The following is an 18,756-nucleotide window of genomic DNA, read 5'->3' on the forward strand; positions in this document are numbered from 1 at the left end:
GGATTTGGAAAGAACTAAAGCAGCGTCCCATACACACATGTTTGTGTACCGCCTCGGAGCAGGCGGCGTGGTGCTGCCTCCCACGCGCCTGGCAGGGAGTGCAGCAGTTGTAATATATAGTTTGTGTTGTCAGGTTCTGGCATTTCTGGGTTAGTGTTTGTTTGGTTTAGAGGGGCCGGGGGCAAGTGACCGCTCGTGGCCAGAGACAAGACCCCCGTAAACAGGCTGTACCATTCACTCGTCTGCCAGGATTGCGTTAAACATCCAGCATTAAAAGTCTACACAATTCTCTTTGACAGTAATGTGTTGATCTGATACAGGGAGAATAAAACACTCCTTAACCCTTGTGTTGTCTTAAGGGTCAAAAATTACCCGTCACTATGTTTAACAGCAGAGAAAACACCCTAAATGATCATTTCTCAACTTGAAATTCAATGATTTTTCCTAAAGTGTTCCTAAACGCTCGCATCCAGTTACGACGCGGTGTTAAAAAAAAAAAAAAGAGAAAAAGAAAAAATTAAACATTAAACATTGTGTTGTTCATATTTCCTTGAACTCTGTACACCACCAAGGTACAAAGATTGTCATAGGGTCATTTTGAGTTATAAAATCATTTACCATTTCTTGGGCTAGTCCCCTCCACGGCCCTAAAGGACTTTAAAACAAATACTGTGTGCTGCATATGTGAGAAATACATCTGTAAAGTCCATGCACATAGACTTGCATCGTGTCCTACATGTGCTGATTTGAGTTGATTTGATTTATGTTCTTCACATCTTTTGTTTTGGATCTATTATTATATTTTATTCTTATTTATTGTTGTTGTTTTTACACCTTGTGGGGCTGTGGTTACAAAATAGGAGAATGCTAGTATTATGTAGTTGAATTCCTCATTGTACAGTGTAAAAGAATGTATAACTAAGTTGTCAAAAAAGTTCAAGACTGTTATTGTTTCCCTTCAGTCTTTCTGAACTGTGAAGAGAGAAAACCCAGATAATCACAACGTTTGTGATGAATGATAGGTTGTTTCTTCGCTCATAATAGATTTGGGGTACAAATTAAAGTTAAGCTGCTTTATTTTAGGGGTTTAGCAAAGGCTGGTGATTTTTGACCCTTAGGACAAGGGGAGTATGCAGAATGTGAAGACTTCACAAGGGTTAAAGCATTTAATCGGAAGAGCTGTTTGTTAGTAAAAGAGCATCGCTCGATCTTTGTATGGTGATGTCACTGAATGGTTATTCAGCTGTAGATGTTTGCACCAGCTGTGTAAAACGTCATACTTGGCCTAGATATAATGTAATAAATGGAGATTGAAAAGTCACCAGATTAAATTTGCTCGCACCACACAAACTAGTCTGCACGTTAGTTGTTACGAAATATCTCCACATGCTCAACTGCAAAATTATAGCACTAGTGATGCAAGATAAGGTCTGTTTGGTAGCGTAAATGGATTTTCCCCTCACTCTGAACTTAAATGAATTGAATACAATACAATATAAACAAGTAATACTGGCCTTTGCAAGTAACTTCAATATATCGCTTGCTGCAGTATCTTCAGAGATTATGTTGTTGATTGTTGTGTGATTACACAGTTCTATAAATGTTTCCTAGCAACTGATTTACATATGACATTCCTTAAGTTTTTAAAAGTGCAACCCACTTTAGTGACACACAGTTAGAAGTTACTAATCACATAGTTAAGGACTTGAATAATAAATCGGCTCAAATAATCGGTTTCTCGTCATTTGGTACACATTCCAAAGTCTCTCTCAGAGGTGGATAATGATGTATTACAACACCTGAAAGCTACGAACTTGTCTTAATTTGTGTCTTCTGCAAACTAAACACATGTGAGAGCTTACAGAGGCATTGAATCATATCAGGAAGCTGGACAGTGCCCTCAGCTATCCTTATTTACTTTCATTCTAACACTATTTGAAGGTACAGAAAAGGACTCCAATGGTCATTAAATGTAAGATTAGATAGTTGCACAGACGTTGTATGGGACTGTCTTCCGTAGCCATCTGAGTTTGGGATCTCCTGAGCTAATTTGAAAACAATGAGGATTATAAAGGGAATGAGACTGTAGCATTTTTTTTTGTTGTGCTGTATTTCCCTCAAATACAGTCACTTCTTGTACATTTAAATGTTTTCTTGAGTGTGAATTTTTACCACAGAAAAAACTAAAGGGGTTAAAACACTTAACTCTGATCTTTGATACAGATACTGTATACATTTGAAGCTTGTAATTTCACTCATCTTAACCATTGCAACATCTATTTGTAATATTATGTCACATACATGACTGAGTGTGTATGTGCTTGTACTTACTACTGAGTGCTTCTGGTTTTCTGTGTGTGCATACATCACCTTACTTTACAGTACTGTCGGTGTGTCGGTTTTTCTACATGTGTGTGTGTGTGTGACTGCAGAGTGGGTGGTGGTGGTGGAGGGGGGGTTGGTTTGTGTAGGCCACGGGTCATTAGTAGAGATCAAGCTTCCCTAATGAGTGCTGGGTCCTCCAGGGGCACCCAGGCGTCACACACTGCACTTCCCACGCCAAGCTCTCCCAGCCTGGGTTACTTTTTGGCAGCACACTGCCCCCTGCTGGAGAAACTGAACCCAACATCACATAAAAAGTACTGTATCTCAGAATTATGTTGCCAATCCCTTCACACTCCCAATTTGTTCATTATATTTGTATATTATACATTCTCTGTTTTAGTGTCATTACAGTACTATACTGTATACTGCACATCTGATCTTTTAATACAGTGGAGTTCTTCTTTGTCTTGCCTTTCTTCTGTGTTCATCTCTGTGTATCTGTCTTTTCTCAGAGGCAAATTCCCACAGAAAGACATGGAGCTGACATTTCCAGGAATGAGTGGAGACTTCACCAGTGAGAACTTCTCTGCCACCTGGTACCTCATAGAAAACCACACAGGCTCCAGGTAGGCCCTTTGTTATCACCAGTCTTAAACTACCATCCTTCATAACTACTAATAAGAAAGGGGGAAAGAGACTCCCTTTGACTGAAGCTCTCAAGAATGCAATGCAAGTTTTTAATTTACTGGAGACCCACCAGAAGTTGGCTTATATCATACTTACTGTATGTCCTCTGCTGAAGTAACTAGACACGAGACACAAGAGGCAGGATGCTTACAGGGTGCTGCAGAGGCAAAAACTGAGGTCTAAGATTAATTCCTTGTAGTTTGGCTGCGTACACTGATGAACTTAAGTGGGAGTCTGGGGGGCGCTCCGGTAGCTCTCCTGGTAGAGCGGGCGTCCCATGTACCAAGGCTTAGTCCTTACCGTGGCCCAGGGTTCAAATATGACCTCCCCTCTCTCTCTCTCCCCCTTTCATAACTGTCACTGTCTCTGTCAAATTAAGGCAAAAACCCCCAAATAATAATCTTTAAAAAAAGTCTGAATCTGGCACATCCTGGTCACTATGCTAGCATTTCCTACTGGTTTGTTCCAGTAGCACTCCTTGCTGGCAGGTGAGATCAGTGGCAGGTAAATCCATGTGTTGCCAAAGAGATATTACCCCTATTCCCTCACCAAGCCGAACAGATGATTATGGTCCAGCAGAACTGCAGTTAGTTGATTAATTGATTATCAATCGACTATTAATTGTTATAAAATAAATCTGCAACAATTTTGATAATTGATTATTTAAACACTCAGGTTCCAGCTTCTCATATGTGGACAGACAGATCATTTATTATGCTTGGTTTTATGACGTTCATTTTGAGGTTATAGTGTCTTGGCTGAATCTTCCCATTTGGTCCTTCAGAGAGCAGTGAGGTATGTAGACGCGACAGCCTGTTGACCGAAAAGCCCTGAGTCCAGTTGACTGTCATGTGAGGGCAAAGGAGAGTTATTTTGGACTCTCCTGGCTTCCTCTCCCCCCTGCTTAGCCTTCCAGTAACCCAGACCCCAGGATCCAGCATGACCAGGGGCCTCTGTTTGGACCTGGCTGGGTGACTGTTTCTTCCTGCGGAGGAAACTTCAATCTGGACTCTCACACAGACACACGCACTCACATTGGCCGAAAATTAGTGTGTGACTGAGTTTCTGAGATCCATGAATTTGGTTCTGGCTCTTTAAACATGACTTTTTGCTGCTTTTCTCCGTTTAACATTGGATATTGGAGCAATTTGAAGACGTCATCTCAAACTATTGTCATGGGAATTTTTAAAAATGGTGTGACATTTTATAGACTAAACAATTAATCGATTAACTAGACAATTAATGACAGTATGACAGTAATCACAAGTTGCAGGCCTCATCTAATGGCATGATCATTTTGTTTTTGTTTCCTCAGTTTTGAGCACTTGAAGACTGGGGCCAATCATCTGAAGAAGCAGGCCACTAAGAAGAATGAGGGGAGTCTGGCCTACGTAAAAGGAGGCCTCAGTACGTTCTTTGAGGCCCAGGACGCTCTGGCAGGTGAGAGGGATTAACACATTTTTTGTGTGCTATGGAATCGTACCAAATGGCCTACAATCAATACACAAACTTCCAAATCATCACTCTTCATCTCTGCTCAGAAAAGAGCTTTTGATTTTTGGAAAGCGTGCAAGTGTTGGGATTTTTCCCCCTCCACATGCGGTTTAGCGGCGGTTGATTAAAGAGGCTCATTTGGACGCCGTGTGAAAACCCTCCACTTCGTACTACAGTTACACCAGCCAACCACAACACGGCTAATTCACCTTCATCAAAATGAGATCAGCTCTCACCTGTCACACATAGTCACACTTGAGTCTCCCTAGAGCCTGGAAGTGGACACACAAAAACACACACTTGGCCACATGGACCTTCAGATGCCGAAAAGATTTCAAGGTAGGAGCGACTGACTGACTGCTGTCGCTCTGCCAGGTACTCCAAATCAATTGTTCGCTTCATCATTCATACTTTTGTCTGTTTACTCTCTCCTCCCGCCATAGCTGCTCAGTTACTTCCCCTTACTATTTATACGTACACTTTTCTGCCTCCATCATTATTATTATTGCTTTCCGTGTGTTTGTGCCCCGGTTGGGAGAGAGGCAATGTTTTCATTGTTAGTGGCTGAATCTAAATAAACGGAGCAGCCCAACACAATGCAGGCCAGAGTATTAGGACTGATAGTGCTGATAACAGACCCAATATGACCAATGGGAACAATGCACGGTCATTCTCACGTTCAGACTGAGCGTGCCTACTGTGTGCCCACTGCCCCAATGGGAAATGTACAGTCTCTACAGACAGAGGAAGCAATACACTATGGATGGACTTAATTGACCTTTGAACCAAGAGGGCATCATGATGCTTTATGACCTGTGTGACAGGATGGGATTCACGGTATTGGCCTGAATATAAGATGATTATAAAATGCCCCACTTGATTTGTAACACCCAATTTTGGATTATGAACACTTTGAATTGAACAAGGTAGACAGACAGATAGCATGTTTAACACATTTATGATAAAATGCAGTAAATAATTTAAAACAAAATAACCAACAAACATGAGAACGATAGTCAGGTGGTCTTTTTAATCCCGTTGTATCTTTTCAAGGAGAATCAACGTTGCTCTTTGTCTAATGGATGTGTAAATATGCAACAGTAACACGTTCACCATAAAAACTGAAAAAAAGAGGTCCGATTGATTGATCCACTTTCTTTTAGTTAATTTTAGGGCTGTCAATCGATTGTCCATAGTTGATTGTGATTTATCGCAAATTAATCATTTTTCATCTATTCAAAATGTACTATAAAGGTCAAGTATTTAATACTCTTATGTGGGAAAATATGCTTGCTTTATGCAAATGTATGTATATATTTATTATTGGATATAAATTAACAACACAAAACAATGACAGATATTGTCCAGAAACCCTCACAGGTACTGCATTTAGGATAAAAATATGCTCAAATCATAACATGGCAAACTGCAGCCCAACAGGCAACAACAGCTGTCAGTGTGTCAGTGTGCTGACTTGACTATGACTTGCCCCAAACTGCATGTGATTATCATAAAGTGGGCATGTCTGTAAAGGGGAGACTCGTGGGTACCCATAGAACCCATTTACATTCACATATCTTGAGGTCAGAGGTCAAGGGACCCATTTGAAAATGGCCATGCCAGTTTTTCCTCACCAAAATTTTGCATAAATTTGGAGCGTTATTTAGCTTCCTTTGCGACAAGTTAGTACGACATGGTTGATACCAATGGATTCCTTATGTTTTTGTAGTTTCATATGATACCAGTATCTTCACTTTAAATGAGTGGCGTTAAAATGAATTTGACAGCCCTAGTTAATTTCCTTCATTGTAACTAAACTTAATGGACAGGAGCCATTTAGGGCTAACTAACTACAACAGATGTTCTACACTATAAATGAGCTCATCAACAACAAGGCTACAAACAACACAAAATACAACATTATCATAAAGGAACAGGTTCGCTCTGTAACATAAAAGCTAGTACTCACTTTATCCTCGAATATCATACAACTCCCACTTTTCAAATTTCCACAAAAAAACCTAGTCTCCCTTTCAGACCAACAACTTAACTTAAACATTCATTTTTAAACTCCCTGACTCCTGCCCTCTCATCATGACTCATTACAGCACTACAACATCCTTTCTCGGCCAAGATTTGGCTCTCAATCATTAAAAAACGAAGTGGTAGCCCAGAATGGATAGCTCAAGTGGAGATATTCTTTATACTGGGCACGGTCAGCCAAACCGACATACCAGCCGACACGCTGCTAGCAGGCAGCCAGCTCAAGACAGCTCTGCAGCAGCTCACTGCCAGGCCTAGTTAGCACAGCTGTCTGAGCTAACTGTGAATCCTTTCTTTGTCTCTCAGCGGCGTTTGGCAGGTCTCTGTTGTTCTTAGTCGTTCCAAATGAACCTCACCTGAGATGTAGCTGTGAACATTTAAAAGAAATTAGCTGTGGGTAAAAAAAAGAAATTAACAGGGTGCTTGTGTGTTCTCTCCTTGTTCAGAATCCGCTGTGTTAGAAGTCGCTGTAGTGCTTCCAGCCCTCTCAATCACCATCAAGACATTTTAGTCTCCTCCCCTGTTTATTTTCACTTCGGCTTGCATGTGAGATTTTTATTGATGACTTTAATAGAAGTCTGGAGTTACTTTTTAATGCAAGTGTACTGCTGCCGGCGTGGTGGAAACGAGGAGGAGAGGCCAAATCTTGGAAAAGAAATGAGACGGATAGAAAATATTTAGAGCAAACAGCAGGACTCTGACTTCAACATCCGTGGGGTTTCTCTCCCTCCCTCTCTTTCTTGTCCCCACTAATTGCTTCTTAATTGCTCTCCAGTATAGTTAACCGTCTCCAACAGCAATAGCAAAACAAAATCCCATGTCTCTTTTTAATGAACTATGAACTCTGTGCTTAAGCACACAGTTTAGACTTTTGCATCTGCAAAACCACAAATCTTGTTAATTACAGTGCTGTTTGTGTTGAAATGGAGGCAAATGGAGAAACAAGACTGGGAGCTCCGGCCAGCTTTTTATACTAGGATTGTATTCTTAGAACTTCCAAAGGGCCGATCAGAAGTGCATGATTAAGTTGCGTGGCCTCAAAACATTTGCACGGTATAAAGAATGAGCTGCACCCAGATCAGCATTCATTCTTTTAGCAGAAGCATCTATCCAAATGGCACTATCGGGGCATGTATTTTTTTTATCGGGGCAAAGCATGCCTTGCATTGCACAGCAGCTGGATTCTCGCGATGTCGCAACATCACGCGTGAATCGCAGGATCACAGTTCGCACGAAAATCCATTTTGTCAGGCTTCAAATAAACTGTTTGTGTCCGGCCAGCCAGTGCACAGACCAATCAGCGTCCTGTGAGGAGCTACTGGCAGCTATGGGCGTGGCTTAGGTGTGTGTGTAAAGACACGGAGAAGCGACTGTTCTAAAAAACAATAGCGGCCTGAAGAGGTTAGCGTAGATGCTGCAACAGCATCAGTTATATCAGAACTGGAGAGTATTTCTACATTAAAAGAAGAGCAAAGAACAACACTGAAGGCTTTTCTTTATGTTTTCGCTCTTCTCCCGACTGGCTTCGGCAAGAGTTTGATTGACAGATGGTTCATCCAATCACCTGCCAAATATTTATTGAAAGTGCCTGCCCTTTTCCAAACAGTTTCCAATGATGGCTTCTCAAATGGTTCTGTGTGACAACAAACCATCTGGCTGGTGAGGTTAAAGGATCCCATCCCAACCACCAGATCGATACAGGGGCTGATACTGACCTTATTGAGCAGATCTGTTATCGACCAGATTGACCAATCCAATGTCAGTGTTTCTGCTAAATTTATTAAGTCACAGTGAGCTGCCGACGTAAGTAATTTGTGGCCTCATGCTACTTTACATAAAAGTAATAGCTGGTATACAGATTTAAAATTTGGGATAAGAGACCATAGGTATAAGATTGGAATTTCTTTTTAGCAGATATCCAGAGTTGAGGTATTTTTATTGGTATCAGAAAAAAAGTTGGATGGGTGCATCCCTGATTACAAGGGGGAAAAAAGTTCAAAATGTTAAGCCCATATCTCATTATATAACAGCTTTTAAGTTAACAAAAAAATGAAGAGAAAACAGTTAGAAGAATGTGATGTTATAAAAAGTTATATTTTAACTTCAAAATCACAGTATGTATAAAAGTGGATGGACAACTTGGGACATAAATGAAGTCACAGGTTAGATCCTCTAGATGTAAACTCATTTTACTTCTGTCAGGTGGTCTAGTTACTGGGGATAGAATGTTGGAAGTACTGTATGTTGTGAGGCCAAATGGACATTTAATTAAATAATGTATTTGTTTTTGCTTGTTTTGAGCTCAGATAGTTTTTGTAGTGGTCAGATTTTTATACTAGTTTCAAGAAATCAAGAAGTCACTTTTGCTTACCCTGTTGGCAGATTTCTTGTTTGATATTTGTTTGAATATTTTGGTTGTTTGCAGAAGGGATTTTTTCTGCAGTGGATAAACAAGTGTTCCTGTAAACACTCCATGTGAACCACCACAGACTGGTGAAAGAAATGCAAGGTTTCGGGAGTGGCGACTGTTTGGTCGTGGCGCCTCAGTGACAAATTGAGCAATGCATCTGAGACAGAGCCGCTCCGGCTGATTCACTGACTGACTGACTGACTGACTGACAGTCTGTCAGGGAGGCCAGGGTTGTTTCTGCTAAAATGTTGAAATTTGAGGTTTTTCATTGTTGTGTGAACAGGAAGCCTCCCAGTGATGCAGGAAATGGAACGGCTACCGTGTTCCAAAAATGCCAGATTCCCAGGGCCTATTCCCCGAGCCCCCGGCCCCGGCAGGAGTCAAAACATCTCCAGCTTTAGAATCCAGGGACACTGTATTTTTATTCTTATTCATTTTTTTCTTCCCTCAATGGTTCCAGGAAGTGAAGCGGGAGCCACAGCTCTTCCTCAGGTCCTGGCTGCGTGTGTTATCCGGACTCTGACCTGATGTTTAGGTTAGCCGTGACGTCATCAGCCTTTCAGTGTGTGACAGATGCAGAGGACACACAGCTGTGGCAGCAGGGCAAGGGGGGGAAAGTGTAGACGTGAAGCAGACCTGCAGTGTGTGTGTCTTAGTCTTCCTGTGTGTTCAGCCCTATCAATCCTGTGCTCTCCCATATACACTCCCACGTCTATGTGCCTTTGTCCTAACTTGCATCTGGCCACGTTTTATGCCGGTCAGCGAGAGGTCCATGAAAGGGCCAGCGACGTCCGCACCGATTAGGCAATGGCATGTTTGAACAGTGGGCTTTAGGAATACCTCGGTCTCTGCCTTGAGGCTTCTGTCTGTCAGAATGGACCCACATATTTATTTACAGAGCTCTCCCCCCTTCACTTTGCCTCCCGCTCCCTCTGCTGTGTCCAAGCTCTGCTAACAGCGAGCATTTGTAGTTGTGGGAGAAGCAGGAAGTGGAGAGAACAGAAATGAGAGGATCGCTATACTTTTTCTTTTTTCCATGTTTCTGTCTCATTCTTGAGATGTCTGCCCGTTGCATATTTGAATCGCTCCCCAAGTATGTATGAGAAGGTCTCCTAAGCCTCCTCCACCTCTCCTCCACTCTGTCAATAAACTCACACTGCAGCTCTCAGCGCCCAGCTGCCCACTACTGCACACCATTTATTTATTCACTGGGGCAGCCACACCACTCGCTCTGCCTCTTTTGCTCTCTCTGTTTTTCGCCCCTCATTCCCTCTTTTCAAATTCCCTCTCCCGCGTAAAGCTCTTCATGCTAAGTGATGGATACAAGCCATCAGAGAGTTCCTCCCACCCCCCTCAGCAACAGTCATATATATATCCAGACCTCCGGCTCTGCGCTCCCAAATGTTATTTTTCAGAGTTGAAACATTTTAGATTCACATTACCTCCAGGTCAAAGGGCTCCAAATGTCCCAAGACCACAAAACGGTGCTGTTAATGGCTTCGGTTAGGTGAATTGATCCAGTACAGTCACCGCTGGGACGAGGTCACGTCGCCTGTTGCGTGGGAACAGTCACAAGGAGGGGGTAGGGGGTGGGTTCAATAGCAGCATCTGTGGGCGGAGGACCGGCGAGGTTATCTCCCATCTATCACTGGGGTAGGGCCTGTTTATTGTTTTACCTTCGGTTCCTGAAATTGAAAATGTTCCTGTCTCCGGGGATTGCACGTCGGTTACTCTACAGTGTAGAGAACTGTTTGTTTCCTTTTCCACATTTATTCCCACCTCAACATTCATGCTAACATTTATTATTTCTCTGGTTTTTATTTTAGTGTATTTAACTGTAGTTTGTCCATCACAGTCCTTTACAATACAAATGAATACTCACTTTTGTGTTGCAGCGATCCACCAGAGGCTGGAGTCGGATGGCACAGAGAGAGTGGAGGGATCGATGACCCAACGACTAGAAAACATCCTCAACAGTAAGCATCTTTTCATTCAGAGTTCAGCCTCAAGAGAAACTACTGAGAAATGTTTTGCAAATGTGAAGTTTCAGTTTTTGGGACATTTCCCCCAAAACACATCCTCTTAGCACATAAAGGGCCCAATTTCTTGTGTCATTTAATGCGTTGATAGCCAATGACAATGACGTGTTTCCAAGCTGGTTTAAGAAACCAGATTTGAATTTAGATGAAATTCCACAATCTTTTTAGTTGTTTGAATGCTTCCCAGTCAGCCTGAGATGCACGAAGAAACGATGTCATTCTTCTTTGATAAGAACACATTGATTATGTCCGTAAAAAATTAACTAAATCTTTTGGCATAATTAGCAAAGTAAGTTATTTTGTTGACGATCAATTTCTGTACACCCTTTATTATTATTTGATTTAGCTTTACTTTTCATACTGTTTCATTTTCAGCAACCCTGGAGAAAACGTTTCTCCTCCTAACCGCTTCAAATCCTTGCATCCTTTTAGCTCTTCTTTTCCAAAACTTCAGTTCCTACTAGGGGTGGGCAGTAGTAGCCCCGCCCTAGTTCTTACAAATTACGTTAAGGTTTTCTAAAAAATTATATACAAGATACAATTCAGAGAGGGAAATATTCCAGGTCATTAATTCAAACGATTTCAAAGATGCACTCAGAGGTCAGTTTCCAATAGGATATTGAGCTTTTACATGTGACATAATAATCTCAACTCAAGGCTCAGTTACTGGGTTTTTCAGAGCAATAAAATTGCATCTCAAAGTCTTCCTCATTGAATAGAACTGGCCCACGTGTCATCATGTGACATCATCATCATCTCTGTTAAAAGATGATTTTAGGGGACAGAAGAAGGGCTGCACAATTAATCAAAATTGCATTATGGCCTACTGCAATTTCCAAATCTCCAAATGAGGAGGAAATCGCAATATTTGTTAAAAGCGAAATGTGTGTCAAAATACCATTTTAAATAAAATATGGTGGTGCTGCAGAGATGTCCTGGCCTACACATCATATTCTACAGACTTAAGAAAACATCTTTGTTTGGTACAGATTCCCCGCAAAAATCATAATCCTACAATACATATTAAAAAATAACTTTAAACTGTTTTATCTATTATTTAATTGATTTCATGTTAACAAAGTCCCCTTTTTGCGTTGGTTTTCCTCTCCCTGCACATTACTTTGACTTATTTTTACACTATGTTCTTGGGTTGACTTTTAACCCTATTATTATTATTTCCAAATAAAACTCAAAGAGCAAAAGGGTCAAAGTGATTATGAGAAGAAACAGTCTGATGCTCTGTGCTGCCAAACTTATCACCCACCGATATGCCGTCCATTAACCGAACACATGTACACTGTGTGTGTATGTTCAGACGTCTTTGTAGATCTCCCCCTTTTTAACAAGCAGATCCCTCAGCAGATCCTGTGTTCCCACCCTCTCATCTCATACATGATAATGTGACTTCTCTAATGGAGGGTCAATAAGCAGGTCCTTTTCCCGGAGTCTAGAGTAAATAAACCTCCAAGCCGGACGTAGCTTTCATCCCCACAGCCCCAGACTTGTGGGCCCGTGGCCCAGTGGGCCCAGGCCACCGTTCACCCCCAAAAAAGTCATGCGTCAAAACACGCAGCAACAGTCAACCAATCACAAAATAGGAATGTTAGTTTCATGACAACTCAGTCTGGCGAATGAAAAAATGTGAAATATTCCTCTGTTTGGTCCCATGCTGTTTTTCCTTCAGGGATTTTGTTTTGGGGGTTGGGCTTTGTTTTGATTAGAAGAACTTGGTTTTTTTCTATTTGACGGCACATCCGAGGCCACCCACGAAGCCAGCTAGTCGTGCAAAGGTTCCACTAAGCTGTCTGACTAAGAGATAGCTGTCACTTTCTCCTTAGCAGCTCAGCCTCTACTGTCTCAGATAGCACACAGAGCAGGAAGAAAACCAGAGGTCGCCATTAAAAGGGAAATGTGGTATCAACATTTATTTTTATAGTATCCCAGCGTCTCATTTGCTCCTGCCTCGTTCGCTCTCACTCACACTCTCGCTCTCTTTGTGTTTCTCGTAGGAGCGAGTGATACCGCAGATACTCTGTTCCAGGAGGTCTTGGGGCGGAAAGACAAAGCCGACTCCACACGCAATGCACTCAACGTCCTGCAGCGTTTCAAGTTTCTCTTCAACCTGCCACTCAACATTGAGCGCAATATCCAAAAGGTACTATCCACACAGTACATGTACAAAATAGCAATAGAAACACCAGCACAATACAGTGTGGACACAGTGCTGAATACAAAATAAATACAGCTTCCCTGTGCCTCCACACCAGTACAATTGTAAATGCTGTCATTTGATGTGGAGTGAGATTTTCGGTCATTCATCATAATGGGAAAGCCTTCAGCTCTCTGAGTGATGGAGGAGGTGAAAATCGGTTTTACTTCCCTTAGCATACAGTGTTTTGTATATTTGTCTATTTTTTTCATCTTCGTGTTCATGAAACTAACCTTGAGTTCATTTAGCTGTCATAACATTACATTTTACCAATTCATTCATCAACCGTTCTTGAGAAGAAATTTCTTCTTAAAAACCCACTTGTGCAGTTTTCACAAAGATTCTGACATTCACCATTGTTTTTTTATTTATTCTTAGTTAAAAACAGAATCTATGTATGTCGAGAAAAATAATTCGTTATTGCGTTTTCTTCAGTTCTTCAGTTGTATAAAATCACAAAAATACTTTTATCATTTTTAATAATTATTTTTATTATTTTACAAAGCAGTATTGTCTTTTAAAATAAATAAACACTACACTAACACTTGCACACTGAACAGCTACTATCATCTCATGCATCTTTTTTGTGTTTTTTTTTATATCCACTACTGACACTATTAAATATGACAACTTTTTTGGCATTCGGTACCTCTACTTCAGAACTATTGAAGTTATTTGTTTACGATTGTTGTAGTAGAAGTAGTAATTTATTTTGGTCCTTATTGACAAGTTGAATTATTTTCCAAAAAGAATGCACATAAAAATAAATAAATAACAATAAGGCATTAAATTAAAGAGACAACAAAAAAATACTGACCAGAAAGGTATTGGATAAACCTTACGCTTATTATGCATACCCAATAGGCCTTAACCCTTTCACTGCTAGGTTTACAGAAACAAAACAAAAACAAAGTTCCAAACATTTCATATAAGATAATAATCATAGCTCAGTTTTTATATGTGTTTACTACCTTATTTTTAACCTTTTCTTTATTTTGCAGCTACACATTTGCAATTCCTTGTTTTAAACATACATATTCCACCTAAATTCATACTGGCTCTCTCTAATTTCTAACAACCTCTGAATACAGTCAGGAAGCAGATTATTTTGTGTTTTTTACATCATCTTTGCAGTTTTAAGATCGACTAGATCACAAACTTTTAAAGCATATAATAGGTAAGGCAAGGTAATAAATAGTGCATTGGTTGGTTGGTAATTATCCGATCATTTACAATTCTTATAGCTCTCTTCTGTAGCATGAAAATGTGATTAGGGTTGGCTTTGTATGTTTCCAGAAATGTATTTCCATATACTCTATCTAGTTCATCATTTATCATAATTTCTACTTGATTACTGATTTGCCAATTACCAAATATTATAGACTTTGGCCCACCCACTTTAGACTTTCATTTGGGTATTCTAGACTTAATTCTCTCAACTTTTATATTTCTGTGAGCACACGGTCCTGCAGTCTCATGCCCTTTTATGGTGATTGGTGGGGCGTTTACCTGTCCTTGAGGACAATGGGATTCTTCATTATAAGAACACAGTTGTAAGAACACGACGTGAATCTGACGCAGAGTTTTCTTCGGACCTTTCTTAAGACCAGACTTAGGAATATATTGGTGAATGAGGCCCATTGTCATCTAAAAATATGGGAACAGAGAAAAATGCTTTATGGTGCACAGAGTCCTGTGGCTTAATATCCTTCTGTTATTATTATAAGACCCAGCAGAGCAATCATCATAAAACCTTATGTCTCCCATGAGAAGCTTCCCATGACTTTACAAGTCCACCACCATGTGTAACTTCACCTCACTTCACTTTACTGTCCTTTAACAGGAAACCGGCCTCACAGCAGCAATTAAATACATAAATATATACATATAAATATAACTCAAAAGCTCACGATGTACAGTTTTTGTAAAACAATCCACGGCACAGAGGCGTTGATTAAAGTCTGTGGTAATTGTTAAGGCAGTAGTGTTTGAGTAGTTATTCTGTGTTTAACAAATGTTGTCATGATTTTCAAAACAGTCTATCATATTTAATAAAAGCGGTTTTGAGTCAGCTTTTTTGAACTCCTAGTTGTCTCAAGCTGCTTTGAGAACTCCCACAGCCCTACAAGAAAAAGAGCATTCAACACTATGATTCTTGTGAAGCTGCACTTTTAATTATTAATTGTTATTTTTAATACCGTTTTTTCTATCCCCAGTATGTGTGTATATTTGTTTTAAGGTGCAGCTTGGATGGCTGTCATCCAGAGGGTGGAGCTAGAGAGGCTTAAATACACAGTGTGTCACGATTGATGAGTTGGGCTGCATTATTAACTGAACTGACCTTTTCTCTCTCAGGGTGATTACGATGTGGTGATCAATGACTATGAGAAAGCCAAATCTCTCTTTGGCAATACTGAAGTCCCGGTTTTCAAAAAAGGTAAACACTTTCTTTTATTTTTAGTTTTTTTTTTCTCAACAAAAAAATGAAATTAAGTAAAAAATCACTCTTTTTTTCATCTACGCTCTCTATTTTGAATATTTCTTTCCTGTTACCTTGCTCTAGTGTATGCTGAGGTTGAGACGAGGATCGGAGCTCTGAGGAGTCTCTTATTGGACAAACTGCTGCAGACCCCGTCGACGCTGCATGACCAGAAGAGATACATCAGGTCTCTTTACGTTTTCATAATCCTGCAACGGATTTGTCATACCATCTGTCTGTATTCCTCCCTGTCGTCATATTTTATATACATCTCATACTCTTTGGCATTATCTTTGACGGCCCTAGTTTTTACAGTTTTAACGGGTACATTATCTACATGTGAAGCCTTTTTTTTTTTTCTCCCCGGCAGTTTTTCACGTGTCACACAATCTCTACACAATGCAAAGAGAGTGTGTACATGAAATATAAAGTCATGACATATCTCTTATGCCTATCCGTCTGTGTCATCGTTTAACAGAACTTCATCCTGCATCCACTCTCCTCTGTCGGCCTCTCACTTTTCTCCAAATGTTCACTGATCCTCTCAGCTTTCTGTTGTCCCGTCATCTTGTTTCTGTTTCTATTTTCCCTCCGTTCTCTGCCTTTCTTTCCCTCTTTTTCCCCCTCTATCCTTTCTGCCCATTCATACTTGTGGTCGCTCCCGATTTATTATTGTTCAGACCGACCTGTCAGGATCACAGAGACCAGTTTTCAACCGCACGGCAACATCTTTCATCCTGCCTGCATCAGGCACGGCTCTGAACGCCCACTCGGCTCTTGTTTACTCTTGCCGTGGACGGTGGGAGCTGCGTGCATGCGTGTGTGTTTTTTGTGCCTTGCTCAATCTTTTGAAAGATGCCACCTAATGAGAAACAAATGAGCGGTTTGGTTCATAGGATGACAGTAGAGGGAGCCAGGCCACAGCTCAGAGAGTGAGTCATCTGACATCCCACAGGTCGCTGAGTGATACCTAGGAAATCGACTCCTGAGCGATGGATGATTATGCGTAGAGAGGTGTATAAGAGGGTGAAGTGTTTTTGGATCAAATGAATAGAATTCGTCGTGATTGTTGTTTTGCTCTCTCCTCCTTCCTCTGATGTCTACGTACCTGTTTTTTTATGTAAAGTTGTTCACACCTGTGTGTTTGTGCACATGCAGGTACCTGTCTGACCTGCACGCTTCAGGCGACCCAGCATGGCAGTGCATCTACGCTCAGTACAAGTGGATCCTGCAGCTGATGCAAGACTGCAGAGACGAGTTCATCGGTGGCCAGAGAGGTGACTAACTCACACGCACATGTCTGAAATGACTCGCTTTGCACATGAAGTGAAAAGCCCCTATTTAGCGTTTCCCAAATCCAGCGGCTGGTGAATGCCATGTGAGTCTGTGAGGGTAGCTGAGAGAAGACCAGCTGCGTCTCCGTCGTACCAGCTCCCTGCTTGCATTCCCCTCTCCGTCACCGCCCTCCCCTGCTCCACTCGAGGCCCGCGTGTTTATTTTTTCATGAATGTATGAATAAGATGAAAGCGAGGGAGCATTGGCTTCGGATTCGGGTTTCAGGGCTCGACATGTTGCTGCACACGCACGCACACATAACTCTCTTTCTCGCTCACACACGGCTTCACAGATGGATTGGAACAATTAACCCCAATTAAGCCGTTCCTCTGTTAAATCAGCCAGCAAGAAAAAAATGTGAATGTGAAACCGTCCGCTCAGGAAGAACAGCGATTCGACAACCACGCTTAGACACACACACACTCATACACCCACACTCACACAAAGGCACCCATACAAATACATTGTGAGTGGGTGGCTGCCTCACATAGTGCAGCTGGAACATAAACATGTCTAATGCTAAGGGTAACAGTGGTTTCCGGGGCTCAGGCTTGATGGATCTGGGGGTTGGTGTGCTCCCTGCCTCTCCACAGCTAAATATCATCTTGATTATCATGTCAGGGATGGCCCCTTTTTCAGTCCACGCATGCATTCCACAGCAGAGCAACATGTGGCAGGGAGTGAATCTGAAATTGCATTGCAAATCAAGTGCAACCTAACTATTTTGAAAATTGCTGGTTTGCAAAATTGCACATTCACAGTTAGTTTATTTACTTTAATGTAACAGTAAAAGACATAGGAAATAAACAGTGATTCAAGAGGAACATTATATCCAAACAATATTCTATATAAATTACAATTCTGACACATTTACTTTACACAACAAGTCCTCATACCTAAAACACAAAACAGGTCATTTGTCAATGACCGATATGACTTTTCCGTTGTGGAAAAATGTCGATCAGTGTTTCCCAAATCCCAAGATGACGTCCTCAAATGTCTTGTTTTGTCCACAACTCAAAGATATTCAGTTTACTGTCATAGAGGAGTAAAGAAACCAGAAAATATTCACATTTAACAAGCTGGAATCAGAATTTTGACTTTTTTTCCTTAAAAAATTACTCAAACCGATTAACCCATTATCAAAATAGTTGGTGATTAACTTAATAGTTGACAACTAATCGATTTAACGTTGCAACCCTACTATTTACATAGCGTGTTTCTCATCAAAATGTTTGAAAAACCGAATTTTGGAATATTTTGAATTGTTAACATCCATGTTAGCAGTCCTCTTCTTCCCTGCCTTTTTGCTGGCGCATTGCTGGTTTCTTGGTTTGTTAACGCCAATAGTTGTCGATCAGTGGAATAATGTATAACCATCAACAGGAATGTGTATCATGTTACCCATGTGCTCGTGCAGAGACGTGCATCCTCGCTTGGGTCTTGGATTTATTAAGAGAATTGGACACCATGTTCCAAGATGACAGTAGTTGCTCACTTTCAGCATACAGTACAGCAAAAACATTTTACAGGCTTCCAACTTTTTGGGCACACAGAGCATGCTCAGTAGATTCCTTATGTGGCTGAGTCGGCTGGCTGACTGGCACAAAAATGACTGCTTGTATAAATCTTGGAAACTTTTTAATTTTATTGTAAAACCCTTCTAATAACATAACAGGACATGTGAGTGTTTGTGATGCTCGGCACAGCGTTGTTCCAGGGGAGGGCTTGGTTT

General features: G+C 41.0%; 1 protein-coding gene across 6 annotated transcripts in view; it reads left to right on the forward strand.

Annotated features, from left to right (window-relative positions):
* exoc2 (exocyst complex component 2) overlaps window positions 1-18,756 on the forward strand; it is a 150,351-nt gene that overhangs the window by 113,488 nt on the left and 18,107 nt on the right. For all 6 annotated transcript variants that reach the window (XM_037769780.1, XM_037769781.1, XM_037769783.1 and 3 more), the window contains 7 exons: window positions 2,838-2,951; window positions 4,328-4,452; window positions 10,855-10,935; window positions 13,008-13,153; window positions 15,563-15,644; window positions 15,771-15,873; window positions 16,845-16,963. In XM_037769780.1, the coding sequence (XP_037625708.1) occupies window positions 2,838-2,951; window positions 4,328-4,452; window positions 10,855-10,935; window positions 13,008-13,153; window positions 15,563-15,644; window positions 15,771-15,873; window positions 16,845-16,963 (770 nt within the window). The remainder of the gene's footprint in view (window positions 1-2,837; window positions 2,952-4,327; window positions 4,453-10,854; window positions 10,936-13,007; window positions 13,154-15,562; window positions 15,645-15,770; window positions 15,874-16,844; window positions 16,964-18,756) is intronic.

Source organism: Sebastes umbrosus, chromosome 5 (genome assembly GCF_015220745.1).
Source record: "Sebastes umbrosus isolate fSebUmb1 chromosome 5, fSebUmb1.pri, whole genome shotgun sequence".
NCBI lineage: Eukaryota > Metazoa > Chordata > Actinopteri > Perciformes > Sebastidae > Sebastes > Sebastes umbrosus.